The 25,396-nt window shown below is 42.1% G+C and overlaps 1 protein-coding gene across 2 annotated transcripts in view; it reads right to left on the reverse strand.

The window, feature by feature from the left end:
* The window catches only part of RBM38 (RNA binding motif protein 38), a 101,067-nt gene that overhangs the window by 40,249 nt on the left and 35,422 nt on the right, over positions 1-25,396 (reverse strand). Inside the window, exon 4 of one of the 2 annotated variants that reach the window (XM_081323347.1) lies at positions 20,609-21,394. The exons of the other annotated variant lie outside the window; for it this stretch is intronic. Coding sequence (XP_081179473.1) covers positions 21,091-21,394 — 304 coding nt within the window. The 3' untranslated portion in view covers positions 20,609-21,090. Of the gene's footprint in view, positions 1-20,608; positions 21,395-25,396 lie in introns of those variants that run through there. 2 annotated transcript variants of the gene reach the window in all.

Here is a 25,396-nt window from a genome sequence, read left to right on the forward strand (position 1 = left end):
AGATAGATAAGATAAGATAACATTTATCGTCTTTTTTTTTTACTGTGGGCACAACAGCACACATCAAAAATGAAATTTATTTGCCTGCTCTCAAAGTGAAACACATACATGACACACACCTAAACATACTATATACAACATATGTACAGACCCACACTCCTACATATACATAACAAATAAATATTAAGGTGATAAAAATAGGAAATGTGTGATGAATTCCAAATTGTTGCTTCTTCATTTAAAATAACCAGGGGTGTCCACAGGAAGGTGTCCACAGGAAAAAATACAAAACGATGACCATAAGCACATGATTGATGCTTGGCAGGCAACATATGTAAAAACCAGCTGAAGGTTTGATTGCATGATCACCGTCCCCATTTTGACTTTTTTTATTGCCTCCCCCTCTTTCCACTGATGTCCCTGAAACAATTATATCTAATGGTGTAGACCAGTGATGGCAACCTATGACACTCATGTCAAAAGTAACATGCCACAACATTTTGAGTGACACTGTCCATCTTGAATATATAACGGAAAGAGGAATCTTGAGAGTTCACACGGTTGATGCTACATGGAACAAAACTGTGACTGAATCTGGATGTTCTGCTCCGGATACCTCAGAGCTTCCTTCCAGAAAGTAGCAAGGAAAACAGATTGTGAAGAGCATGTGTAGTGTCCCAGACAATCCTGCAGACCCTGCTCAAGTAGTGCTTATCTGCTATGTCCTGGATGGAATGGAGGGCATAGTATATAAGCGATGGTTGAGCAGGGTCTGCAAGATTGTCTGGGATACTACACATCATTTTCCCCAGGACTTGCAAACTTTGGGGAACGGCATGAGATGAGTGACATCTACTTCAGTACCCACCTTGGTACTGTCCAAAAGACTCATCAACACTCGTGTAAACCAATAAAGTAGCAGAACGACTGCAAACCCTCTCCCGTCTAAGTAGTTGGAAATTGCAGCTCTGGTGATGAGTAATTAAACAGGACAACACTTATTCATCTAACAGGAGCCTTGCTCTTATTATTTTTCTGAATCAAGATAGTCTTTAGAATTCAAACAGGTTAATTAATGCAAAACAAAATGAAGTGCCAAGAAAAGCAACACATGTGATTAGCTTTAGTCATTAGTCATTAGCAAGTCAGCACATAGGTCAGCAGCCCAACAATTCCAATCTATGTCCAAATCTAAACAGTCAGGGTTCACGATAACTGAAGTAACCAAGCTCAGAATCTCATAGATTTTAAGTTACACTCAAGCAGAAAACCCTTTTAGTAGTGTTAGAAATAAAGTCTGGTCCAGTCTGAGCCAATTTGGGATTTTGCAAGAATGATATTGAATAAGCTGCTCGGAAAGGAGGTAGTCTTTATTTGAGAGCATCAAGGACAGCGCTCGAATGTAGGCTACAAACTGAAGTATAGAGGCTGGCAATATTTACAGGACAGGTGGTCTTTTGTGAGGTGTGTGTCTGAATGAGCTTTTGTAATATTTAATGTGGTGGGTGTGCAGCCCCAGTGGGGAAATGTTTGTTTGGTATTTATTAAATTTATAGATCTTATTTATTAAGTGTGCCTACGCTGAAATGCAGAAACTTCTGCATTGTGAAAGGATTTTCCTTGTATGCTATTATTTGTGCAGTTTAGCCTGGTTGTTCATTATAGGTGAAAGAAGTGGTTTGGTGATCTTTGCGACATTGTATTGACTTTGTTTTGCAACGTACCTTTCTTGTTTCGGTTACTTGTGGATCATGCTAATAATTAAAAGGAAAGTCAGAGACAGTGCAGGAATAAATCTGATTTTTGAATTAAAAACCCACAGTAGAGATAGCAATTTTCCCAGTTTTTCACCTGATGCTCATTACACACAGGAGAGATAAATGTCTCTGCTGGTTTTCCACCGTCTCCATCTCCACCTCCACATACAGTAGCATGAGTGCAATTCAGTTTGGGCTGAACATGGTTAGAGTCTCCATGATAGCATGAGGATGATAACCATTTTCAGCAAATTTAATTTTTTAATTTTTAATTTTTTAATTTTATTAGATTTATATACCGCCCTTTCTCGAAGGACTCAGGGCGGTTTACAGGGCATTTTAAAATCACACCAATACAAAATACAAAAGTTAAAAGACAATTAAAAGATTAAATTATCCCTGAAAATAAAACCCCAGTAAAAATTCTCAGCCTGGGCCAGAGAGCTCAAAGAGCCAAGTCTTCAGGTCCTGGTGGAATGAACGCAGGTCAGGGGCAGTCCTGAGCTCCACGGGCAGCTGGTTCCAGAGGGCAGGCGCACCCACAGAGAAGGCCCTCCCCCTGGGTGTTATCCACCGGCAATCTTTTACCAGCGGCACCCTGAGAAGACCCTCCCTGTGCGAGCGCACTGGACGAAGGGAACTTGATGCTGGCAGCAGGTGTTCCCTCAAATATTTTGGACCCAAGCCATTCAGGGCTTTATAGGTCATCACCAGCACCTTGAATCTTACCTGGAGGGCAACCGGAAGCCAATGCAGCTCACGGAGTAGAGGTGTTACATGGGAGTATCGGGAGACCCCCATCACAACTCGCGCGGCTGTATTCTGCACCAGTTGAAGCCTCCGAGTGGTCCTCAAGGGTAGCCCCATGTAGAGACCATTGCAGTAGTCTAAACGGGAGGTCACGAGCGCATGAGTGACTGTGCGTAGGGCATCTCGGTCCAGGTAGGGTCGCAACTGGCGCACCAGGTGAACCTCGGCAAAAGCCCCCCTGGTCACGGCTCCTATATGATCTTCAAAATTGAGCCGTGAGTCCAGGAGGATGCCCAAGTTGCGAGCCCTATCAACGGGGGGTAACACCTCACTCCCCATCATTAAAGGTGGAATAGTTTGGTTAGCCCGAGATGCCGATACGCACAGCCACTCAGTCTTGGCAGGATTGAGATGAAGCCTGTTTCTCCCCATCCAGACCTGGACCGCCTCCAGGCAATGGGACATCACGGCGAGGGCATTGCTGGGTTGGTTCGGGGTGGAGAAAAAAAGTTGGGTATCATCAGCGTACTGATGATACCCCACCCCGAAACCACGAATGACCTCGCTCAGCGGCTTCATATAGATGTTGAACAGGAGGGGCAAGAGAACCGACCCCTGAGGAACTCCACAAACGAGAGGCCTCGGGGTGGATCTCTGCCCTCCTGTCAACACCGACTGCGAGCGGCCCAGGAGATAGGAGAACCACCGTAAAACGGTGCCTCCCACTCCCAGCCCCCTGAGACGCCGCAGTAGGATACCATGGTTGATGGTATCGAAAGCCGCTGAGAGATCTAATAGGACTAGGACAGAGGAGCAACCCCTGTCCCGAGCCCGCCAGAGATCATTCACCAGCACGACCAATGCCGTCTCCGTGCTGTGCCCGGGCCTGAAACCCGATTGGTACGGGTCCAGATAATCAGTTTCCTCCAGGAACAGAGGAAGCTGATGCGCCACCACGCTCTCAACAACCTTCGCCAGAAAGCGAAGGTTGGAGACTGGACGATAGTTATTTAAAACAGCCGGGTCCAGGGCAGGCTTTTTGAGGAGGGGTCTCACCACCGCCTCCTTCAAGGTGGCGGGCAAGACACCCTCCTTCAAAGAAGCAGTGAATGCAGTGAAATTTGCAGAGAGTGTGTTCCCATTAAGATGAGAGGGGATGGCTGGGTGTAAAACTATCTAAGCCTAGCTAAGAAAAACCTTTCCCACTTTAGGTTCTAAGAGAATGGACGCTAAATGCTAAGACTTCCAAAAGTGGAATCTGAATTTGACTATCTCCATAGATTTTCAGACCTGGAATATTCTTAATGAATGATTGTAAACAAACAAACAAACCCAATTTTGCCTGTAGTTAAATCAGCTAAGCTATCATTCTCCATATGATCACAATAATATGATCAATATTTTAGAAAGTGTAAGAGAGCTCTGTTCCCTTTTTATTATATTGGTCTCACAAGTAAAGCCTGGAAATTCTGTAATTAAGTCATGACAGTTGTTAGATCTGATTTTACAACTTTTTTTTTTGCAGCATTAATAAAGCAAATGCTGTGGTCGTTTAGTGAATGTTGCACTCATTAATCAAATGCCTCCATAATTAAGGGTATCAGTAGATTCCCAGTGGGTGGTGGTGTTGTTGTTTTTTTGCAGAAAACCAATAACTCTCTCGCTATTGAAATGGGTGGCATTTAAATTTAAATGTAATGAATAAATAAAAAAGGCAAAAGTGTGTGTGTGTGTGTGTGTAAATTTGTTTTGGACTGCTAACAAAGAATTAAAGGGATTGTTAGCAATCCAAAAAAATTTACACAAATATGAGCTGTCACTGTTGTGACTACTGCCTGTGGATGGCCTTGGGTTAGGCTGAAACAGGAAATAAGATTTGTCCCGTGTTTGGGGCCTAGCAAGGTATTCTAAATACTTAACAAACACTTAACATACACACACACACACACACACAAACACACACACAATGTTTCATTTGACTGTGGAATGCTGCAACCAGCCATAAAGATGTGCCACTTGCCAAGTGTCCAGAATGCAGCCATGCGAGCTGTCATAACTTTGAATGGTTGTTAAGCAACCAGTCATAAGTCAAGGACTTACCTATATCAGATAGGATGTTCCAATTATTTCAGAAATTGGGATAAGTAAGTTTAGCCAATGGAAGCCTTGTCTTCCTTGACCTTGTCATTTGCTATGTTGTTCATTTCTGACTCTTCAAAGAAAGAAATAACATTGGGAATTTCTCCTGCACCTCTGGGCTGTTCCATCTCCTCTTGAACAAATATAGCACTGCGTTTCAGCAACTTTGCAAGCCAATGTGTCAAGAATATGGAAGCTGGAAGGCAGCCCTGTTGGATGCTCTGCTCATGAGAACATAGATCACTTGTCCCGTCTGAGGACTAGCTTCCTCCACTGCTGTTCCTTGAGTGACATACAGTAATAGGACCACCCTGCTTTCCCAATGTCCCATCTACAGTATCTGATGAGTGGTTGTAGATGGATCCTTGTCTAGTGGATCCTTCATCTGGAAGCGAAACTTTGGCAGAAAAAAAGGGTTGGTAGCACTATCACATAAGCCTTCTGAGATTTCATTTTGTTATAAAATGTGTATTTTCACTATGATTCAAATTGCACATTAAAAGATCCCTAGTACTCCCTTAAAGAACGTGCATCACACTGATATGGAATCAAGACCACCTACTTATATATACAGTGTGTGTGTGTGTGTGTGTGTGTTTTGTATATATACACACACATACACATACAAACATACAGAGTACATGTATATGTGGTTTGTGTCTCTGTGTGTAATTCAAATGAGACACAGAGGTAGAACAAATAAAAAATGGCATGATGAAATGGATGAAAATCTTTAAAGAAACAGACAGAAACCAAAAATGAGAAGAATTATGGAACAGATCTGTAAAATCTACCACAAGATATAAAGAGGAAAACGTATTAAATGTATTACAGATGGTATGTAAACCTGTCAATAATCTCCAAGATAAAGAAATCATTCATGTTGAAAACATCATGAGACAGAAGGAACCTTTTACCGTATGTGATGGACATGTAAAAAGCACATGGAAAGACATGCCTGCTGAGAAAAGTTTAGAAATCAAACTTGAAGTGAAACATAATTATTCTTCCTAGGCATAACTCCAAAATCTATTAACAAAAAAATATCACAGTTTACTAAGATATATGTTTATAACTGCAATGATAAATTTAGCACAACATTGGAAAAGAGATGTATTACCAGAAGCAATGGACAAGAAGCAGTGGATAGAAACTAATCAAAGAGAGAAGCAACCTAGAACTAAGAAGAAATTTCTTGACAGAACAATTAACCAGTGGAACAACCTGCCTCCAGAAATTGTGAATGCTCCAACACTGGAAGTTTTTAAGACGAGACTGGACAACCATTTGTCTGAAATAGTATAGGGTTTCCTGCCTGAGCAGGGGGTTGGACTAGAAGACCTCCAAGATTCCTTCCAACTCGATGATGATGATGATGATGATGATGATGATGATGATGAAGAAGAAGAAGAACTTAAAGTTGAGAATGTGTAGTAATGACACAATAAACCGTAAATATTCACAAGAGACGTTTAACCAAATTTGAGCAAGAATAGATTTCACACATTCTGTATATTACATAACAAGGCAAATACAAGTATTTAAAATACAGTTTTATAAAGGGAAAAAGAATTGGCTAAAGAACTGAAATCAGAAATGCCCCAAAATATGTAATGTCTATAAATATTGTAGAAAGCCAGTTTAATGTAGTAGTTCAGTTACCAGATTAGAAATTGGTAGAGCGTGAATTCTAGTCCCACTTTAGCTATAAAAGCCAGTTGGGTGACCTTGAGCCAATCCTTCTGTCTCATTCTTAGGAAAAAAAAGTGACAAAGAAAAAAGCCACTTCTGAAAACTTAACAAAAGATTGCAGGGGTCTGGCAGTCCCCAGGAGTCAACACTGTCTCAAAAGCAAGCAAACAAACAAACAAACATTATACATTAGTTGAGACTTTGGCACTTAGCTTACAGAGTCACATCCTTTCTCGCCTTGTTAAAATAATTTAATGTACTTTGTTTCATACGGTTAACTTCTTGTCAACAATATAATGCACACTAACTGGGCAATAACTGCTTTATCCACTAATTCACATTATACTACCGTATCAGGGTTTTGTTTTGTTTTTAAAATGGCTATCAAATGATCAATGGGAAAACTCGGTTTTTATGCATTCAAAATATTTAAAAGAAAAAAAAATACACAAAACAGGCTAGGGTGTGATGACCTATGGCCCGAAGTCCCTTGGAGCAGCTTTCAGAACTCCTAACCATGAATGGCTTAAACCTGCCCACAGCTAGCTTCTCACGATTCTAAGGTAGGAAACGAATGAAAATTAGGCATAAGCCAAAAATTATGCACCTCAATTAAAAAATAAAATAATAATTCCTCCCTCTATTAAATACTCCTTAAATATCCAGCCCTGCTCACAAGTAGGATTATGCCCATTTTGCAGCTCTCTATCCCATTCTTGGGTCAACTGGTTCTTTTCTTTCCCAAAGAAAGAAATCAGCTATGGAGAAGTTGATGGCTCTTTCATAGCCAGATAGGGAGAAGTTAAAAATTAGGCTGCATGCTCCAAGCAAACTGAAATGGCCTTTCATAGCAGAGACTGGATGTTTTTTTCTCCCTGTTGGCAATCTTCTTAGCCAGGACTGAGTGTCTGCTGCTTAAATGTTGTGCCTTTGCAAAACTTGTGCAATTCATCCTAGCAAACAAAAGGCACAGTTGCTAAGAGAGTGTCAGCATGGCGATACATAAAACAGAGGAAAAAAGGGGGCGGCTTTAGGTTTTGCAAAAATGTTTTCCCATCTTAAATGTCATTTCTTTCCATTTTCCTTCCCCAGTTATGGGCTTTATCCTTTCAGCCAGAGTTGCTTTTCCTTTCAACAGCTTTGTACTGTTTGGGTGAAAATAGCCAAATGACCCTGGCTGAGAGGTTTAATTTCTTTGTTGCAAATGCCAGTTCTGAGCTCCATTTGGCACTTAGGGCCAAAATGTTGTTCTGCATGATCTATTTGTGTTTTCACCTAGCAAGCTTGGAGGTCAAATTCTTTAAACACTTTCTTGTGAATGTCTTCTGCAAACATAACATTCTAAAACACAGAACATAAAATAACAGAGTTGGAAGGGACCTTGGAGGTCTTCTAGTCCAACCCCCTGCTCAAGCAGGAGATCCTATACCATTTCAGACAAATGATTGTCCAATCTCTTTTTCAAAGCCTCTGGTAATTGAGCACTCACAACTTCTGAAGGCAAACTATTCCATTGGTTAATTGCTGTCACCATGAGGAAATCTCTCCTTAGTTCTAGGTTGCTTCTCTTCTTGGTTAGTTTACATCCATTGTTTCTTGTAGTGCATTTAGGTTTTTTGAAGAATAGGTTGAGCCACTCAGCTTTGTAGAAGCCCCCCAAATATTGGAACACTGCTATCATGTTACCCTAGTCTTTCTTTTCATTAGACTAGACATACCTAATTCCTGTAGCCGTTCTTTGTATGTTTTAGCTTCCAGCCCTTTAATCATTCTTGTTGTTCTTTTTCAACATTCAAAAGAGGAAGGAAAGAATATCATTAGATATATCTCAGTCCAATATATATTTACTTCCTCGTCTAAAATGGAGCATAAACAGCATGTCTCCCTAACCTGTTGGCCAAAACCTAGGTTGGGTTCATATGATGATGATGACGATGATGATGATGATGATGGAAGGGACCTTGGAGGTCATCTAGTCCAACCCCCTGCTCAGGCAGGAAACCCTATAACATTTCAGACAAATGGCTGTCCAGTCTCTTCTTAAAAACTTCCAGTGTTGTTCTACTGATTAATTATTCTGTCAGGAAATTTCTTCTTAGTTCTAGGTTGCTTCTCTCTGATTAGTTTCCATCCGTTGCTTCTTGTCCTGCCTTCGGGCACTTTGGAGAATAGCTTGACTCCCTCTTCTTTGTGGCAGCCCCTGAGATATTGGAACACTGCTATCATGTCGCCCCTTGTCCTTCTCTTCATTAAACTAGACATACCCAATTCCAGCAACCGTTCCTTATATGTTTTAGCCTTCAGTCCCCTAATCATCTAATCATTTCCTTTGGCTTTGGGAAAGCTTTGTCAGTTGTGGTATCTTTGGTATATCATGGTTAAGCAAACAATGGGTTAGTGCAATGTGTGAATCCAGTCTTGCTGGCTATAAGTTTGAGGGCTCTGGGGCAAAGTTCCACATTGTGCTGCTACTCAAAAAATGATATAAATCTCGCAAATAAACAAGAAATATCTTCTACTACTTATTCCTTTAGTGGAGACAGATGGAAAAAGCTGTCTCTCTTCTTCAGGACTTATTCCAGAAAGCATTTGCTGAATTATATGCAAATTAAAACTCAGTTTCTAGAAAGGCCTACAGCTAATTGTGGGATGTGGAGGCCTAGCTTTTGATGAGCCAACTATCAGATGAATTTCAAGTAGTAAAAAAGGAGAAAAAAACAGAAAAACTAATTTCTTAAATATTTGTCTTAATTTTAACAATGATTTGGCTTCTCAATGTTCTTTCTATTTGGATTATAAGTAGGTGTTTAGGAATTTTCTGGTAATGTGACAAGTATGGACAATGACAACAGCTATTTGCATTGTCTTTAAAAACAGATGACAAATTTGCTCACTCATGGATAAGAAATGGGAGGGCAGAGAGAGAGCTTTAAGAAAAAAATAATATGAGAAAGGAATAAGGAGAGCCAGGTGTATTTGGGCTATTAGATCTGAGCTGCAGAAAGTCTAAGTGACTACTACGTGGCAGCAAATACATTCAGAATACTCTGTCACTAGGTTGCCATCTAGTAGTTATAATGATTTTTGCAATGCAGAATCCCAGGATAAGGAAACAGCTGCTTTAATGAGCTACTTATTAAGTCCTGCAGGTTCCCAAACGCTTTTTCCAAAATCAAATCTGAAACGCTGCATATCCATTATTATTTATCAATAATAACATTAGTAGTAACATTTCATATGACACACACATAAAAACAGGTAAAAATTCAATGACTTCCACCGTGACTTTTTTTATCGTACCCAAGGCAGGGGAGATTTATAGCTGTTTCTTTCTCTACCATTTTCCTCTTTTTCTAAATGGAAGTTTCTTCCAACTTCCCTTGCTGATAAAACTATTGGACGGGGAAATTAAAAGGGGAAATAAAATATACTTCTTGAACTGAAAAATTTCTTCTCTGCTTTTGGCTTGCGGTTTTTTGGGTAGTGTAAGAGGAGATCCAAAATTACCTTTCCCTTTTTTTTCAGAACATCCCTTTTTATCACGTGATAGCTATCTGAACCACTGATTGGTTCAAAATTGGGAAAGGAGTCCGGCAAGGCTGTATACTGTCGCCCTGCCTATTTAACTTATATGCAGAGCACATCATGAGAAAGGCAGGGCTAGATGAATCAAAAGTTGGAATTAAGATTGCCGGAAGAAATATCAACAACCTAAGATACGCAGATGATACCACTCTAATGGCAGAAAGTGAAGAAGAACTAAAGAGCCTCTTGTTGCGGGTGAAGAAGGAGAGTGCAAAACTTGGGTTGAAACTTAACATTAAGAAAACCAAGATCATGGCATCTGGCCCTCTCAATTCCTGGCAAATAGATGGGGAAGAAATGGAGGTAGTGACAGATTTTATTTTCCTGGGCTCCAAGATCACTGCAGATGGGGACTGTAGCCAAGAAATTAAAAGACGCTTGCTCCTGGGGAGGAAAGCCATGGCAAATCTAGACAGCACACTAAAAAGCAGAGACATCACCCTGTCAACAAAAGTGCGTATAGTCAAGGCTATGGTCTTCCCAGTTGCAATGTATGGCAGTGAAAGTTGGACCATAAGAAAGGCTGAGCGCCAAAGAATTGAGGCCTTTGAACTATGGTGCTGGAGAAGACTCCTGCGAGTCCCTTGGACTGCAAGGCGATCAAACCGGTCAGTCCTAGAGGAGATCAATCCCGACTGCTCTTTAGAAGGCCAGATCCTGAAGCTAAAACTCAAATACTTTGGCCACCTAATGAGAAGGAAGGACTCACTGGAGAACAGCCTAATGCTGGGAAAGATCGAGGGCAATAGAAGAAAGGGACGACAGAGAATGAGGTGGCTGGATGGAGTCACTGAAGCAGTAGGCGTGAGCTTAAATGGACTCCAGAAGATGGTAGAGGACAGGAAGGCCTGGAGGAATGTTGTCCATAGGGTCGCGATGGGTCGGACACGACTTCGCAGCTAACAACAACAACAGCTATCTGAATCAGAATCTCAATAGAGCTGGAAGGGACCTTGGAGGTCTTCAAGCAGGAGAATTTCAAACAATCTCTCAAATATTGGAATACAGCTATCGTGTCCCCCCTAGTCCTTCTTTTCGCTAGACTAACCCAAATCCTGCAACTGTTCTTCATATGTTTTTGTCTCCAGGCTTTTAATCATCTTAGTTGCTCTTCTTTGCACTTTTGTAATGTGGTGACCAAAAGTGGATGGAGTATTCCAGGTGTGGCTTTACTAAGGCTTCGTAAGCTACCAATGGCTGGCAGATGTTTACAGCTTCCAGTTGCAGCAATTGCCCTTCCCTAGACCATTGGACTCTGCCCCAATTATGCATAATCCACTTACACCAAAGAAACAAACCTTGCTTATCATAGGTAAAGGTAAAGTTTCCCCCGCACATGCGTGCTAGTCGTTTCCGACTCTAGGGGCCGGTGCTCATCTCCATTTCAAAGCCGAAGAGCCAGCGCTTGTCCGAGGAGGTCTCCGTGGTCATGTGGCCGGCATGACGAGACGCCAAAGGCGCACGGAACGCTGTTACCTTCCCACCATAGTGGTCCCTATTTTTCTACTTGCATTTTTACATGCTTTCGAACTGCTAGGTTGGCAGAAGCTGGGACGACTAACAGGCGCTCACAATGTTACGTGGCACTCGGGATTTGACCCGCCAAACTGCCGACCTTCAGATCCACAAGCTCAGCATCATAACCCACTGAGCCACCGCGTCCCTCTTGCTTATCATAAGATTTCATAAAACAGTCTTATTCTAGTAGAAATGTAGTGGTGTGGAAGTTTTAAAACATAAAAGTACAACCTCAACCTACAGCCACAATTGACCCAAAATTTTCATTGCTAAGCAAGGCAGTTGTTAAGTGAGCTGGCCTCATTTTACAACCATTTTTTTTACTAGGGTGATTAAATGAATCGCTGCTATTGTTAAGCGACTCATACTGTCGGTAAGTGGATCTGCTTTCTCTCATTGACTTTGCTTGTCAGAAGCCAGCTGGGAAAGTTACAAATGATGATCACGTGAGCCCTGCCTTAAATTCATGCCAAGTGCCAATTTTGATCATGGGAACAAGAGGATGTTGCGACGGTTGTAAGTGTGGAAAACTTCACTTTTTCAGGACTGTTGTAACTTCGGTCCCTAAATGAACAGTTGTAAGTCAAGGACTATCTGCAGTAACAAAGTGTCCAGTCTTTGCATTTACTTCTAGGCCCCCCCCACAGAGCATTTTTTTTCCAAATGATCTTTTCCAAATTATTTTGCCATATATCACACTGAAAACCACCTTGTTGATGGTTTCTGTCTTTTGCATGCTTATTTTGACTAATTAAAGGAAGCAGCCTGTTCATGTTATAACTCCTGACCAGACAGAGATCAGCAATTCTATGAGCTGGAAAGCGATAGATAAGAATGAGAGAGTATTCTATTGCAGAAAGCAGAAACTTCCAGGCATGATCTGGTGGTATGCACGCGCATGAATATGCACACACTATCCCTCTTTCTGTGTTGCTCTAGGAGAGGCCTTTCCTCTGAATTAGTTGTGTAATTCCAATGCTTTCAGTAGGTTTTTGTTTTAAAGGTGGGAGGGTGGCTTTGGAACAAGCAAATCGCTCAGTTGGCAAAAGTATACAAGATACAAAGAGGGTAGAGAAGAAGGAGGGAGTTTGTTAGCATTTTCTCTCTGGTAACACAAACGGGTTGGTGCTGGTCATAGAAATTCTTCTGCATCTTTTTTCTTCCCCCACAACATCACATTCAGTTGATGGAAGTGAATAGATATCAAACATTCCTTCACAGCCAAGGAGAAATTGAGAAACAATCCTCTTGATGAATGCAGTTTTATTTAAAGGTAAAGGTAAAAGTAAAGTTTCCCCCGCACATGCGTGCTAGTCGTTTCCGACTCTAGGGGCCGGTGCTCATCTCCGTTTCAAAGCCAAAGAGCCAGCGCTTGTCCGAGGATGTCTCCGTGGTCATGTGGCCGGCATGACTAGATGCCAAAGGCGCACGGAACGCTGTTACCTTCCTACCGTATTGGTCCCTATTTTTCTACTTGCATTTTTACGTGCTTTCGAACTGCTAGGTTGGCAGAAGCTGGGATGAGTAATAGGCGCTCACTCTGTTACCCGGCACTCGGGATTCGACCCGCCAAACTGCCGACCTGATCAACAAGCTCAACGTCCTAACCCACTGAGCCACCGCTCAGTTTTATTTACAAGGTAGTAATTACTCAGAATCATAACTTCATTTCAGTCAGAAGCAATCATAGGGGGTGTTTTAATCCAGCCCAGCCCAGCCCAGTACAGGTATCTTCATACCTTCCAAAACAAATGGTTCTCCAATTTTGTCTTGAGGACCTCCACTGAGGGAGCACCCACAACTTCAGGTTCCATTGCTTAACAAACAAGAAATTGATTCTTATTTCAAGGTTCCATCTATTGCTCCTTGCTTAACCCTCCAACAATATGGGGAATAAATTCACACCCTCTTCCCTATGAAATCCCTTCATCTGTTGGAATTATGCTGTCATGTCTTTCTCCTCTTCTTTAGGCTAAACGTGCCAAGTTCCTTCAATTGCTCTTTGTAGGATTTAGCCTCCATCTTTTCACTGTTCTCTGCATTCTTCCAGTTTCTCGTCTTTTCCCCATTGTGGTGATCAGGGCTGGAAACAACATTCTAGATGTGGTCTGACCAGTACAGTATAGAGCAATGCTATCACTTCCCGTGAAATTGACCTATGCCCCTACTAATGCAAATGGCATTGGATCTCTTGGCAGCTGGGTCACATCACTGGGTCATTCTAATTTGGATGAGCAGCATTCTAATATTTGAGGGGCTGCAAGAAGGGGGGAATCAAGCTATTTTCCAAAGCACCAGAAGGCAGGACAAGAAGGAATGGATGAAAACTAACCAAGGAGAGAAGCAACCTAGAAGTAAGGAGAAATTTCCTGACAGAACAATTAACCCAGTGGAAGGGCTTGTCTTTAGAAGATGTGGGAGCTCCAACATTGGGTGGCTTTTGAGAAGAGATTGGACAGCCACTTGTCTGGAACGGTACAGGATCTCCTGCTTGAGCAGGGGGTTGGACTAGAACAGGGGTAGGCAACCTTGGCTCTTTTATGACTCATGGACTTCAACTCCCAGAATTCCTGAGCCAGAATTCTGGGAATTGAAGTCCACGAGTCATAAAAGAGCCAAGGTTGCCTACCTCTGGCCTAGAAGATCTCCAAGGTCCTTTCAACTCTGTTATTCTGTTAAGAGACACAGATCACAAATGCTACACCTAATCCAGGTAATACCTGGTACCTATTCCTCTGTTAGGGACATGGTGGCTCAGTGGGTTAGGAGGCTGAGCTTGTCGATCAGATGGTCGGCAGTTTGGCGGGTCAAATCCCAAGTGCCGCGTAACAGAGTGAGCGCCTGTTACTCGTCCCAGCTTCTGCCAACCTAGCAGTTCGAAAGCACGTAAAAATGCAAGTAGAAAAATAGGGACCACTACGGTGGGAAGGTAACAGCGTTCCGTGCGCCTTTGGGGTCTAGTCATGCCGGCCACATGACCATGGAGACATCCTCGGACAAGCGCTGGCTGTTCGGCTTTGAAATGGAGATGAGCACCGGCCCCTAGAGTCGGAAATGACTAGCACGCATGTGCAGGGGAACCTTTACCTTTACCTATTCCTCTGTTCTTTTTCCTATCGAAGTGCAGAACCTTACATTTCTCCCCACTTTTTATTGGATAGGGCCCAATGTTCAAGTCTATCAAGATCCTTCTGAATCTTGAGCCTCTCTTCTGAAGTATTAGCAATTCCTCCCCCCTTCCCTCCCCGGTGTCAATTAAGCAGATCTATTAATATTCACTCTAAAGACCCATTATAAAACATTATTGCCTCCTGGTTATCCAGGACCTGGATAACCTTGAATGAATGTATAAGGTAAACAGGGTTAGTACTTGATTGGAAGCCTATTAGGAAATCCCAGTACTGCAAGCATAAGTCATGAGAAATCATATCCCTAGAAGAAAATTGCAGGATTGTGCCTTTGAATTCTCCATGAGTGTAACATGATTTGGAGATTTTATGCTGATGAAAGAAAAAAAATGGAAGCTGGAAGTTTCCATTCCATGGAATTGTTGAAAAGTTATGGCTTGAAGCTATGCTGATCAACGACTCCTCTGCAGCCACCAGCTGGCTCGTTTGCCAACCATCTCAGGCTAGAGTCGCCCTTGCCAGAATACCCTGTTACTGCCTGATAAGCATTCCTTCTACATTGTTCTCTTCATTCCAGCATAATCGTCCTGTTCATCATGAATGGTCTTTGGACAATCCCATCCATCAAAATAACCCAGCAACAAAAACTCATGGAGAAATTTCCCTCTTCATTGCTCTCCTGTTGTAAAACCACCTTCCCCCAAATTCATTGAAGCCCACCCAAGCTACAAAGATTTTTTTATTTTATTTTTTAAAAATAGGCGGGGTGAACTTTACAGCCTGTTAATGATGCTCTGTTCTAATTGTTGGTCTGTTTCTGCATTGAATTAGAGGCTGGATGGATCTTTTAAAAAAGCACAGTAATATATATATATATATATAGGTCTTGGCGTATTCGGGTCTTTTCCCGTGTAGGATTGAGGGTGTCTTGGCGACGTTTCGACGAGGTCCCACTCGTCATCTTCAGGCTGGTGTCTTCGGTTTCATGCTTGTGCGAGCGAAGACACCAGCCTGAAGATGACGAGTGGGACCTCGTCGAAACGTCGCCAAGACACCCTCAATCCTACACGGGAAAAGACTCGAATACGCCAAGACCTACATACCTATACCCGTGAAAATCTACGAGAATATATATATATATATATATATATATATATAAACCAAATAGCATCCAGGTAGTCCTCGAATTACAGCTACAATTGAGTTCAAAGTTTGTGTTGCTAAGCAAGATTGTTAAGTGAGTTTTGCCCCATTTTACGACCCTTTTGCCACAGTTGTTAAGCAAATCACTAAAATTGTTAAGTGAATCATGTGGTTAAGTGAATCTGGTTTGCCCCATTGACTGACAAACCCTACTGAGTCCTCAACGGCACCACATCCACATGGAGAGAAGTAAGCAATGGAGTACCACAAGGTTCCGTCTTAGGCCCAGTACTCTTCAATATCTTCATTAATGACTTAGATGAGAGAATTGAATGGGATCAAATTTGCAGATGAAACCAAACTGACAGGAGTAGCCAACAGCCCAGAAGACAAGCTCAGGATCCAAAAAGATCTTGACAAACTTGAACAATGGGCCCTATCCAACAAAATGAGTTTTAATGTAGAGAAAAGCAACGTTTTACATTTAGGCAGGAAAAATCAAAGGTTTAAATACAGATTAGGCGAGACTGTCTCTAAAACAGCAACGGTGAGAGGGACCTTGGAGTCCTGGTCAATGATCACTTGACTATGAGCCAGTACATGCCAGTTGACAAGCGCTTGAATTTTGATCACATGATTGAGGGGATTCTACAGTGGTCGTAGTTATGAATACTGGTCAGTGATGTTATAACTTCAAACAATCACTAGATGAATGGTTATAAACCAAGGACTACCTGTAATGGCTAAATAGACAGGGATTGGGGAGTAAATGACTCTACTAGTCATTGCCCACTATAGGGGTTGGTGCTCATCTGTTTTAAGGCCATTGAGCCAGCACTGTCCGAAGACATTTCCACCGTCATGTGGCCAGCATGACTTCAAGGAGCACGGTTACCTTCCCACCAAAGTGGTACCTATTTGTCTACGCACATTTGCATGCTTTCAAACAGCTAGGTTGGCAGACAAGCTGGACAAGGACGGGAGTTCATCCTGTTGCGTGGCACTTGGGTCTCAAATCTGGCTACCAACTTTCCAGCCAAGTCCAGCATCTTAAATGGCTGAGCCACTGCACTAGCCAAAATTGGGGAACCCATATTCAAATCCAACTTGGGCCCCAGAAATTTAGCGAGCCTTTGGGGCTACTGTTGCTTTCTCTTGCCCCAACCTATTTTACAGGATTTTTGGGATCAAACATTGGGGGGAGGGGGATTTAAATGATTGAGCTCCATGATGCCAGGGAATAATGTTCATGTTGCCCCCTAGTTTGTAGCCTGTCCTTTGACCACGTAGGTTGCACATTCTCAGAAATTGGGTTGCGATGAGCCAGCCAGCAACCATAAGATACCAAACAAATCATTAGCTGAATTGATATTTCGCCCTAAAATCAGAAGTCATTAACTTTTTTTCTAAGTTAAAGTTTGGTATGATGTACTAAGAAACAGATTTCCAAAAGCAAGAGATGAGTCAACCAAAAAATTAAATTTGAGTCTGCGGATTTAAAATTAAATATATTAAGATGATTATCTCCACTCAGGTATTTAACCATGTCACCTTGTCATATTGCCATATTACAGTTGGATCACTGGGGGATATATGAAGCTTGGGGACCAGGGGTATCTGACTTCAAAAAAGCCAAGATGGTGTCCACCACCAAGCAGATACCCATCTGGGCCCTCCAATTGTGCTTTTCTGCATGAAACCATAAATCATAGCTAGTACCACACATTGACTGTGGGTAGTTTCATATAACACACTAAGGTAAAACCACATTATGGCTTTTTGCAATGCCTGAACCCAAGCAAGACTGCAGGAATTTACTCGTGGTTTAGCCAAGGACATCCTACCTGCCATTAATATATTGCTTGCATTCTCTGGCAGCCACGCATAGCCTATTGCCTTCTATCTGAAACCAATCTGCTTATATCCTAAATTGCTCACATATTACACTAAGTCATGGTTTCTTCTCTGCCTTCCTGCCACTGCAATGATCCTATAAATGCAATGGAAATCTGGTGGCAGAATGCAAAAATGCATTTACCTTGTTCAGTTTTCAATAAATAAATAAATAAATAAATAAATAAATAAATATAAATAAACTTTTATTGTCAAAGTACAACATGTGTACATTGAGATTAGCTGAGCCTCCCCCCGTGCTCTCTCCCCCCAACACACAGTGACAACAAACCCTCCATCCCACCACACCATGTGAACCAACTACACCACACACCGGCCTCCCAAGTCAATTCTGCATAAGATTATGCCCCATTTAAAAGCCTAACAGCCCACGGATAAAAGCTATTTTTCAGCCTGTTGGTACGGCTGGCTATATTCCTATATCTCCTACCGGATGGTAGGAGAGTAAAGAGATACCGTCCAGGGTGTGAGTCATCCCTGAGAATCTTCCTCACTCTTCCAAGGCAACGAGCCCTGGCGATGTCATCCAGTGGTGTCAGGGAACAGCCCACAATGTCTTGTGCTGTGCTCACTACCCTCTGTAATACTTTCCTATCCGCGGCTGTCAGACCAGCATACCAAACCACAATACCATACGAGAGGACGCTCTCTATAGTAGACCGGTAAAAGAGGGTCATTAGCTGTTGTTCTACCCTGTTCTTCCGCAAGACCCTAAGAAAGTGAAGCCTCTGTTGGGCCTTTCTAGCCACCTGGGTTGTGTTAACTTTCCAGGTCAGATCTTCACAGAGGTAGACTCCCAGAAATTTAAAGGAGGAAACTCTCTCCACACAGTCCTCCCTGATGTAAAGTGGGGCAGGTTCCTCCTTTTTTCTCTGGAAGTCTAACACCATCTCTTTCGTCTTGCCGATGTTTAGGTGCAAGTTGTTGTTACTACACCATATGGATAGTTTTTGTACCTCCGCCCTATATGCTGTCTCTTCTTATCTGAAAGCAAATGGATGTTATTCATTCATTCATTCATTCACTCATGTTGTTATTAAGATATTGGACTGGGACTGGAGAAACTCAAGTACAAGTAGATTCTCAGCCATGGAAACTCTCTGGACAAGTTACTTTACATTTTTTTTCTTTCACCCCAAACTTATTTCACAGGGTTATTGTTACGGGGATAAAAAGGAGATACGCCACCTTGAGCTTTTACCGGAAAAGTGGGATATAAATCAGGTAATTTTAAAAGGGATTTTCTTCAGTTTCTTAGAGAAGTTTGTAATGGAGGCAGGTGTTTTTCTGACTTTCCTTGGTTGGCCTGCCTTCATCATAGATAAACAGGGCAAGTGTATTAGGCTTCAGAAAGGTCTTCTGGTCCTTCAATCATTCAATCAATCAGAATAGAACTGGAAGAGACTTTGGAGGTCTTTTAGTCCACCCCCCTGCTCAAGCAAGAGACCCTATACCAGGGGTCGGCAACCTTGGCTCTTTTATGACTCGCGGACTTCAACTCCCAGAATTCCTGAGCCAGGAATTCTGGGAGTTGAAGTCCGCGAGTCATAAAAGAGCCAAGGTTGCCGACCCCTGCCCTATACCATTTCAGACAAGTCAATGTCCAGTTTCTTCTGACAAGCCTCCAGTGATGAAGCACCCACAACATCTGAAAGAGAGCTGTTCCACTGGTTAATTGTTCCCACTGTTAGGACGTTTCTCCTTAATTCCAGGTTGCTTCTCTCTTTGATTAGTTTCCATCCATTGTTTCTTCTCTTCCCCTGTGGCACTTTGGAAAATAAGTTGACCCCCTCCTTTGTGGCAGCCTCTCAAATACTGGAATATTGCTATCATGTAAGTCATAGTCCTTCTTTTCTTGAGACTGGCCATACCCAGTTCCTGCAACTGTTCTTCATATGTTTTAGTCTCCAGGCCCCTAATCATCTTACTTGCTCTTCTCCGTACTTTCTCCAAAGTTTCAACATCTTTTTTGTAATGTGGTGACCAAAACTGGATGCAGTATTCCAGGTGTGGCCTTACTAAGGCTTCTTAAGCTATCAATGGCTGGCAGATATTTACAGGTGTTTACAGTATTCCGTGGTCCTGTTTTGTGAAAGGCCGTCTCCCCTCCACCCCACCCTTACAATGTAAAAAGAGGAAAAATGTGAATAGTGTCATTGCTACACTGTTACACCCAACAAAAGCTGACCTTCAGTAAAATTTTGTACTTTAGTAACTAACATAGTTCAGGATGCACAAAGCAGAGCACTCTTAATTCAAGGGCGTCAGGAATATAGAGTCCAATGATGTGGCAACCCACAGCTCTCTCCCAGTTTATCTCATAAGATAGCCAAGCACAACACAATGATGTCTTAAAATTCAAAATAGTTTATTGCTCTTCCTTGTAAAAATGCACTTCCTACACTGCCTTTTACCTAATCAGCACTTTGTACCACTGGGTGTCAAAATGTAACTTTTTCAACTTTCTTGTTCAAGTGTGTAACTTCATAATAGAGCTCTGATTTATTCCTGACATTCTCCTAAACAGTGCTGGTCTAAGACCCCGCTTAGCTTTTATATAAATACTGTAAAATTTCTCTAGACCTGCAGTATCATAAACAAAAGATCTATTAAAGTAGACAATATGTTCAATATTTTTTCTTGCTTTTAAAAATATACCTAAAACTTTGAGATAATCTTAAAAGAGTAACAATTACAATAAGAAAAAATACAGTGCATCGACTTGAATATTGCACCGTCCTTAAAGCCAATATTACGTTTGCATGTTGAAAGCAATTTAAAACTCCCCAACATACAATAATTTAGGTGTATTAGACAAGGCAGATATTACTATAGTTTTCACCTGCAATTCACAGCTACTGTGAATAAAGAGAAATCACAATAAATATTAAAATAGGCTCTTTTTTTCCTGTAAGGCATTTGATTATTACAAAGTTTTTAATAGAAGGATCCTCCCACCCCTTGACCCCCCCAAACCTGCTCCTTCTTCTCCCCCCTCATCTATGTATTCTCCAAATACCTTTTGCAAAAGGCTAAATGACAGATGGCAACAGTCTGATGGCGCATAGCAACTTAAGTAATAAAAGCAGAAAATGGCTGGTGATGAAGTAAACTGCTATGAATTGTTCAAGAGTTTGCAGTTTTCACTTTAAGCGCAGGGGGATCGTTTTAGTCCATCTTTGCAATAATATGTGTCTTGATAAACAGAAAGAGAGGGAAAGATGGAAAATGAGCTTTCCAACGTTCATTGTAAGTATAAGTCTTTTTTTTGGCAAGGATGTTTTAAAAAGTCTGTAACACTATAAATAGCTTAGGTATTGATATGCATCCTTCCTAATATGATCAATTTTTCTTTTTTACAAAAGCTTGATTTTAAAAAAAATATTATTGTTTTCCTTTGTTTTCTCGGCATCCATGTCTTTGCATTCCTTCATAGCTAGAAAGGTCTTTCTGAAGATGGGTTTCTATTGCATACGGTCTGGTTGCAGCTGTGTCGGTGGATACTGCACAAAAGTTGTGGGTGCTGCTATTGGTAGACCGGCAGTCGTGGCATGTTGAGGAACGGCACCCGTGTACCCGTATCCCACAAAGCCAGCAGCAGCAGAAGGAGCATAGGGATACTGGTCGTAGGCAGCAGTGGTGAACTGCGAGTAGGCCTGGCTTGCCGTTGTGTAGTCTATGTAAGGAGAAGTGATGGACTGAACAGGAGTTGGGATCACCATACTGGGCTGAACAATTGCTTGAGGGTAGATAAAGTGATGGGCCAGCCTGTAGAGGAGAGAGAAAGAGGTACAATCAGATTGTTTCACTAAATAGCGAGTCGAGTCATAATTGTGATATGGGTAAGCAACAACACAGCTGAGGTTTAATTAAGGAGGACTGAAATTAAGTAATAAGGAAGACTGATATATTTGTAAGAATATGAATCATGAATAATGCAACACAGAAACTCCTGTTCCCCTTTACAATCAGCCAATGGCTTCAGAAGTACTCTACGTCAGCGGTCCCCAACCTTTTTTGTGGCTTGACGGCCTGGCTGGGGAGAAGAGGGGAGAGAAAAGGGCCGTGTGAGTGGCGGCCTGGTGTGCACATCTCCACTAGTGCAAAAGAGAAGAGAATCCTTTGGGGTACAACTTCCCACTCCTTCAGGCTTCTCCATGCCAAAAGCTTTTGCAAAGGGACGGAAGGCCTGAAGCAGAACGAGATCGCTCCCTCGAAGCCTTTCGTCCATTTGCAAAAGCTTTTGGCACGGAGAAGAGAAGCCTTTGGGGGGAGCAGTCTCATGGTCCTTCAGACTCACAGGGGCTACCCAACACTCCAAACGCGGATTGGGTGTCCTATGCAGGCAGCCTCAATGAGTCAGTGAAGCTGAGCCGGGCATGCATGTCCCACTCATCATCTGCTCTCATTGCTCTGCTTTTGGAGCATTGAGAGCAGGCAGCTTGGCGGCCCAGCTTGGGGGGGGGAGGGAACCGGGCTGTGCGAGCAGCAGGGTGGTATGCATACATGCCACATAGCTCCACTCATACAAGAAAGAAGCGTTTGAGGTACCACTCATGTGAGTGGACTGCAAGTGCGCACATACACCGGTCTACTTTGGAATAGGCCACGGCCCAGTAATGGACCACAGCCCTGGGGGTTGGGGACCCTTGCTCTATGTCATTCACTTTCACAACATTTGTGAAAGTAAGTAAAAGTTCATTTTTCTGAATGTTTAAATGTATGTTCTTATTTATTGTTTTATACAGTATTTTAATTGCAGGACAGTTAACTGCTTAAAGTCGCCTTGGCAAGATGAGCAGCACAGTAGATAGATAGATGATAGATAGATAGATAGATAGATAGATAGATAGATAGATAGATAGATAGATAGATAGATAGATAGATAGATAGATAGATAGATAGATAGATATGGTATTCCTCACATGCTTCACCACAAAAGGGCTACTCTTTAACAGGGATGCCACATGGATTTCTTCAAACTTTGGTTGTTTCCTTCAGCCTATCCTTCATTTTAGGTGAGTTTTATTCAAATAGGGTTCCTAGTGATCATCATTAATACATACAATTATTGTTCTTCTGTGCTGCAAATGATGGCACTAGAAAGCCTACATGGGTTCCTGACATTTGTTTTTAGAATGTTTGGGAACATAAATATATTTGCTGCCCACCTCATGGTTTGAGGAAACTCAGAACAGCTAAAAAGGAAGGGAAATTCTTGTTGATTAATTCAGGTTTATATGGTGGTTCTACATTGGGGTTCAAATTTCTGTTGGTTTGAGGCCCATGCTAACCTTGTGTGGCATGTTCTTGGCAGCACTCCAGAAATAAACAGGGATGGGAACAAAAATAGGCCTTATTTTCATGGGAATGTGTAGTAAAATGTATGTTTTGAATCTCTGCAAGGCTTACCCTGTTTTACTCTTCAAGTCACCCCACAACAGGCTACATTTTTCTGCTGGAGGACTTGCAAAAAGCATGCCTTACTTTTCATACAAAGTCTTGTTTGTATTTCTATCACAATTACGATAGTAGATTTATAGGATAGGCGTCCCCTCTTCCCCGCTACCAAATGTGCACAACAAATTTAGTGTTAAGTCTCTCACAGCAGCCCACAACCAAGACAATAAGGTTCTTCTATGAAGTCTGATTAGGCAGAACTACTGCAAGGAAAAAAGGAATAATTAAAAGGCTATTGTATTCCAAAAGATTTGTATCAGTGAGTTATGCTAAGGAAGGCTCTGATCTTCTTTCTAACCAAATCTTGCTTTAATGAGGTGGATGTTAATAGCTTATTTAAAACAATGAAATGGCCGTCTGTTCTTTTGCAACATTTTGGAAATATTTACTGTATTTATTGGTTCCTTGCTTAGGAAATGCCAGCACACTTGGTTAAGTAATGACTTTGCAAGCCCATTTGCTCGATATGCTGAACAAGGGAAGTTTCAGTGTTAATCCTGATTTTTTGGGATGGCTTAACAAGTTGGACAAACCCAACCCATCTGATAAGTATGTAGTACATTGGATTGTGCTGTGTGCTATGTGAGTACAGGTAGTTTTTGATTATGACCACAGTTGGGACCAGAATTTCCAACGCTAAGCATGGTGGTGGTGAAGTGAATTGTGCCTGACTTTATGATCTTGTTTTGCCATAGTTGTTAAGCGGACCACTGCAATTGCTAAGTGAATCATACTGTTATTAAGTGAATCCAGCATTGACTTTGTCTGTCAGAAGTTGGCTGGGAAGGTCGCAAATAGCAATCATGTGACCTCAGGTTCAAGTCCTAGCACTGTGAGGTGGGCTCCTGTCACTTGCCTCAGCTTCTATTCACCTAGCAGTTTGAAAGCATATTGTATGCAAGTAGATAAATAGGTACCACTTTGATGGGGAGACAAGTTGGTGCTCCGTGCAGGGAGTCACGATTCCCGCTGGCTCTGAACCTTCCCCTTTGTGATGCCTGTTTGCGAGCCCACTCTAGGGAGGGAGGGGCCTTTGGGTGACACTGAAGGAAGAACCACTCATCTTTCTGGTGCGAAGCCAGCATGCCCTCCTATGGCACGCATTGGGAAGGGCATCACCACTTCCCACAACAGAGCTGATAAATTGGCAGCCAAACTACTACTTTATTTGCCAGAAAACCACCAAGCTCAGAGAGCACCAAGGACTCCGCAGTGCATCCGTAACTGTTGCAAATTAGGTTGGAAATAGCTTCTTTTGATACTGGTATTTTCCTTTTATCTTTCTGCTTATTCTTTTCTTTGATTTTTTACTATTTCTTACTTTTTCTTTTCTCTTTTCATATGTTTTTCTAAATTTTCACTTTTGCAGTTTTTAATCCCGTATAAAATTATTTCCCAATAGAAATTATATATGTATATATATATATATTTTTTAAGAGAGAGGAAAAAGCACAATGCCTTTGATATTGAGGTTCCTGCAGAAATGGCCTCTTCTATTTTCCTCCTACAATACCTATGAAAGAGGTCCCCAAACCTATGGGTAATAGCAAGGGGTCCAATGCAGGCTGTTGTCTGATAGGCACAGCTTCATTTATTCTGCCTTGAATGATAGTAAAGGTAAAGGTTCCCCCGCACATGCGTGCTAGTCATTTCCGACTCTAGGGGCTGGTGCTCATCTCCGTTTCAAAGCCGAAGAGCCAGCGCTTGTCCGAGGACGTCTCCGTGGTCATGTGGCCGGCATGACTAGACGTCAAAGGCGCACGGAACGCTGTTACCTTCCCACCGTAGTGGTCCCTATTTTTTTACTTGCATTTTTACGTGCTTTCGAACTGCTAGGTTGGCAGAAGCTGGGACGAGTAACAGGCGCTCACTCTGTTACGCAGCACTCGGGATTCGACCCGCCAAACTGTCGACCTTCTGATCGACAAGCTCAGGTCCTAACCCACTGAGCCACCGCATCCCTGCCTTGAATGATAGGAGGGTCTTTTTCAAGTTTATGTAGCATGTCAGGCTGTTATTAAGGATTCCACGTTTAGACATGTACTGGCACAATGCTGAAGGCTTTTTTTTTTTTTTGCAGGACAGCAGTGGCTTCAGGGATCGTCTGTTGTCAAGCATAAAATGCTTATTCTACTCAATTTTCTTCCTCCTGCCACCCCCCCTTCCTATTTCCATGAAATCACCAAACATAACACCCTTCTTACTTCCTCTATAGACTGAGACTTGTACAGGTTTCAGCTGAAAGGGCATCAAAGAGAGAGAGAGAGAGAGAGAGAGAGAGAGAGAGAGAGAGAGAGAGAGAGAGAGAGA

Source organism: Vipera berus (genome assembly GCF_964194415.1).
Source record: "Vipera berus genome assembly, chromosome: 3".
In the NCBI taxonomy this organism is placed as follows: domain Eukaryota; kingdom Metazoa; phylum Chordata; class Lepidosauria; order Squamata; family Viperidae; genus Vipera; species Vipera berus.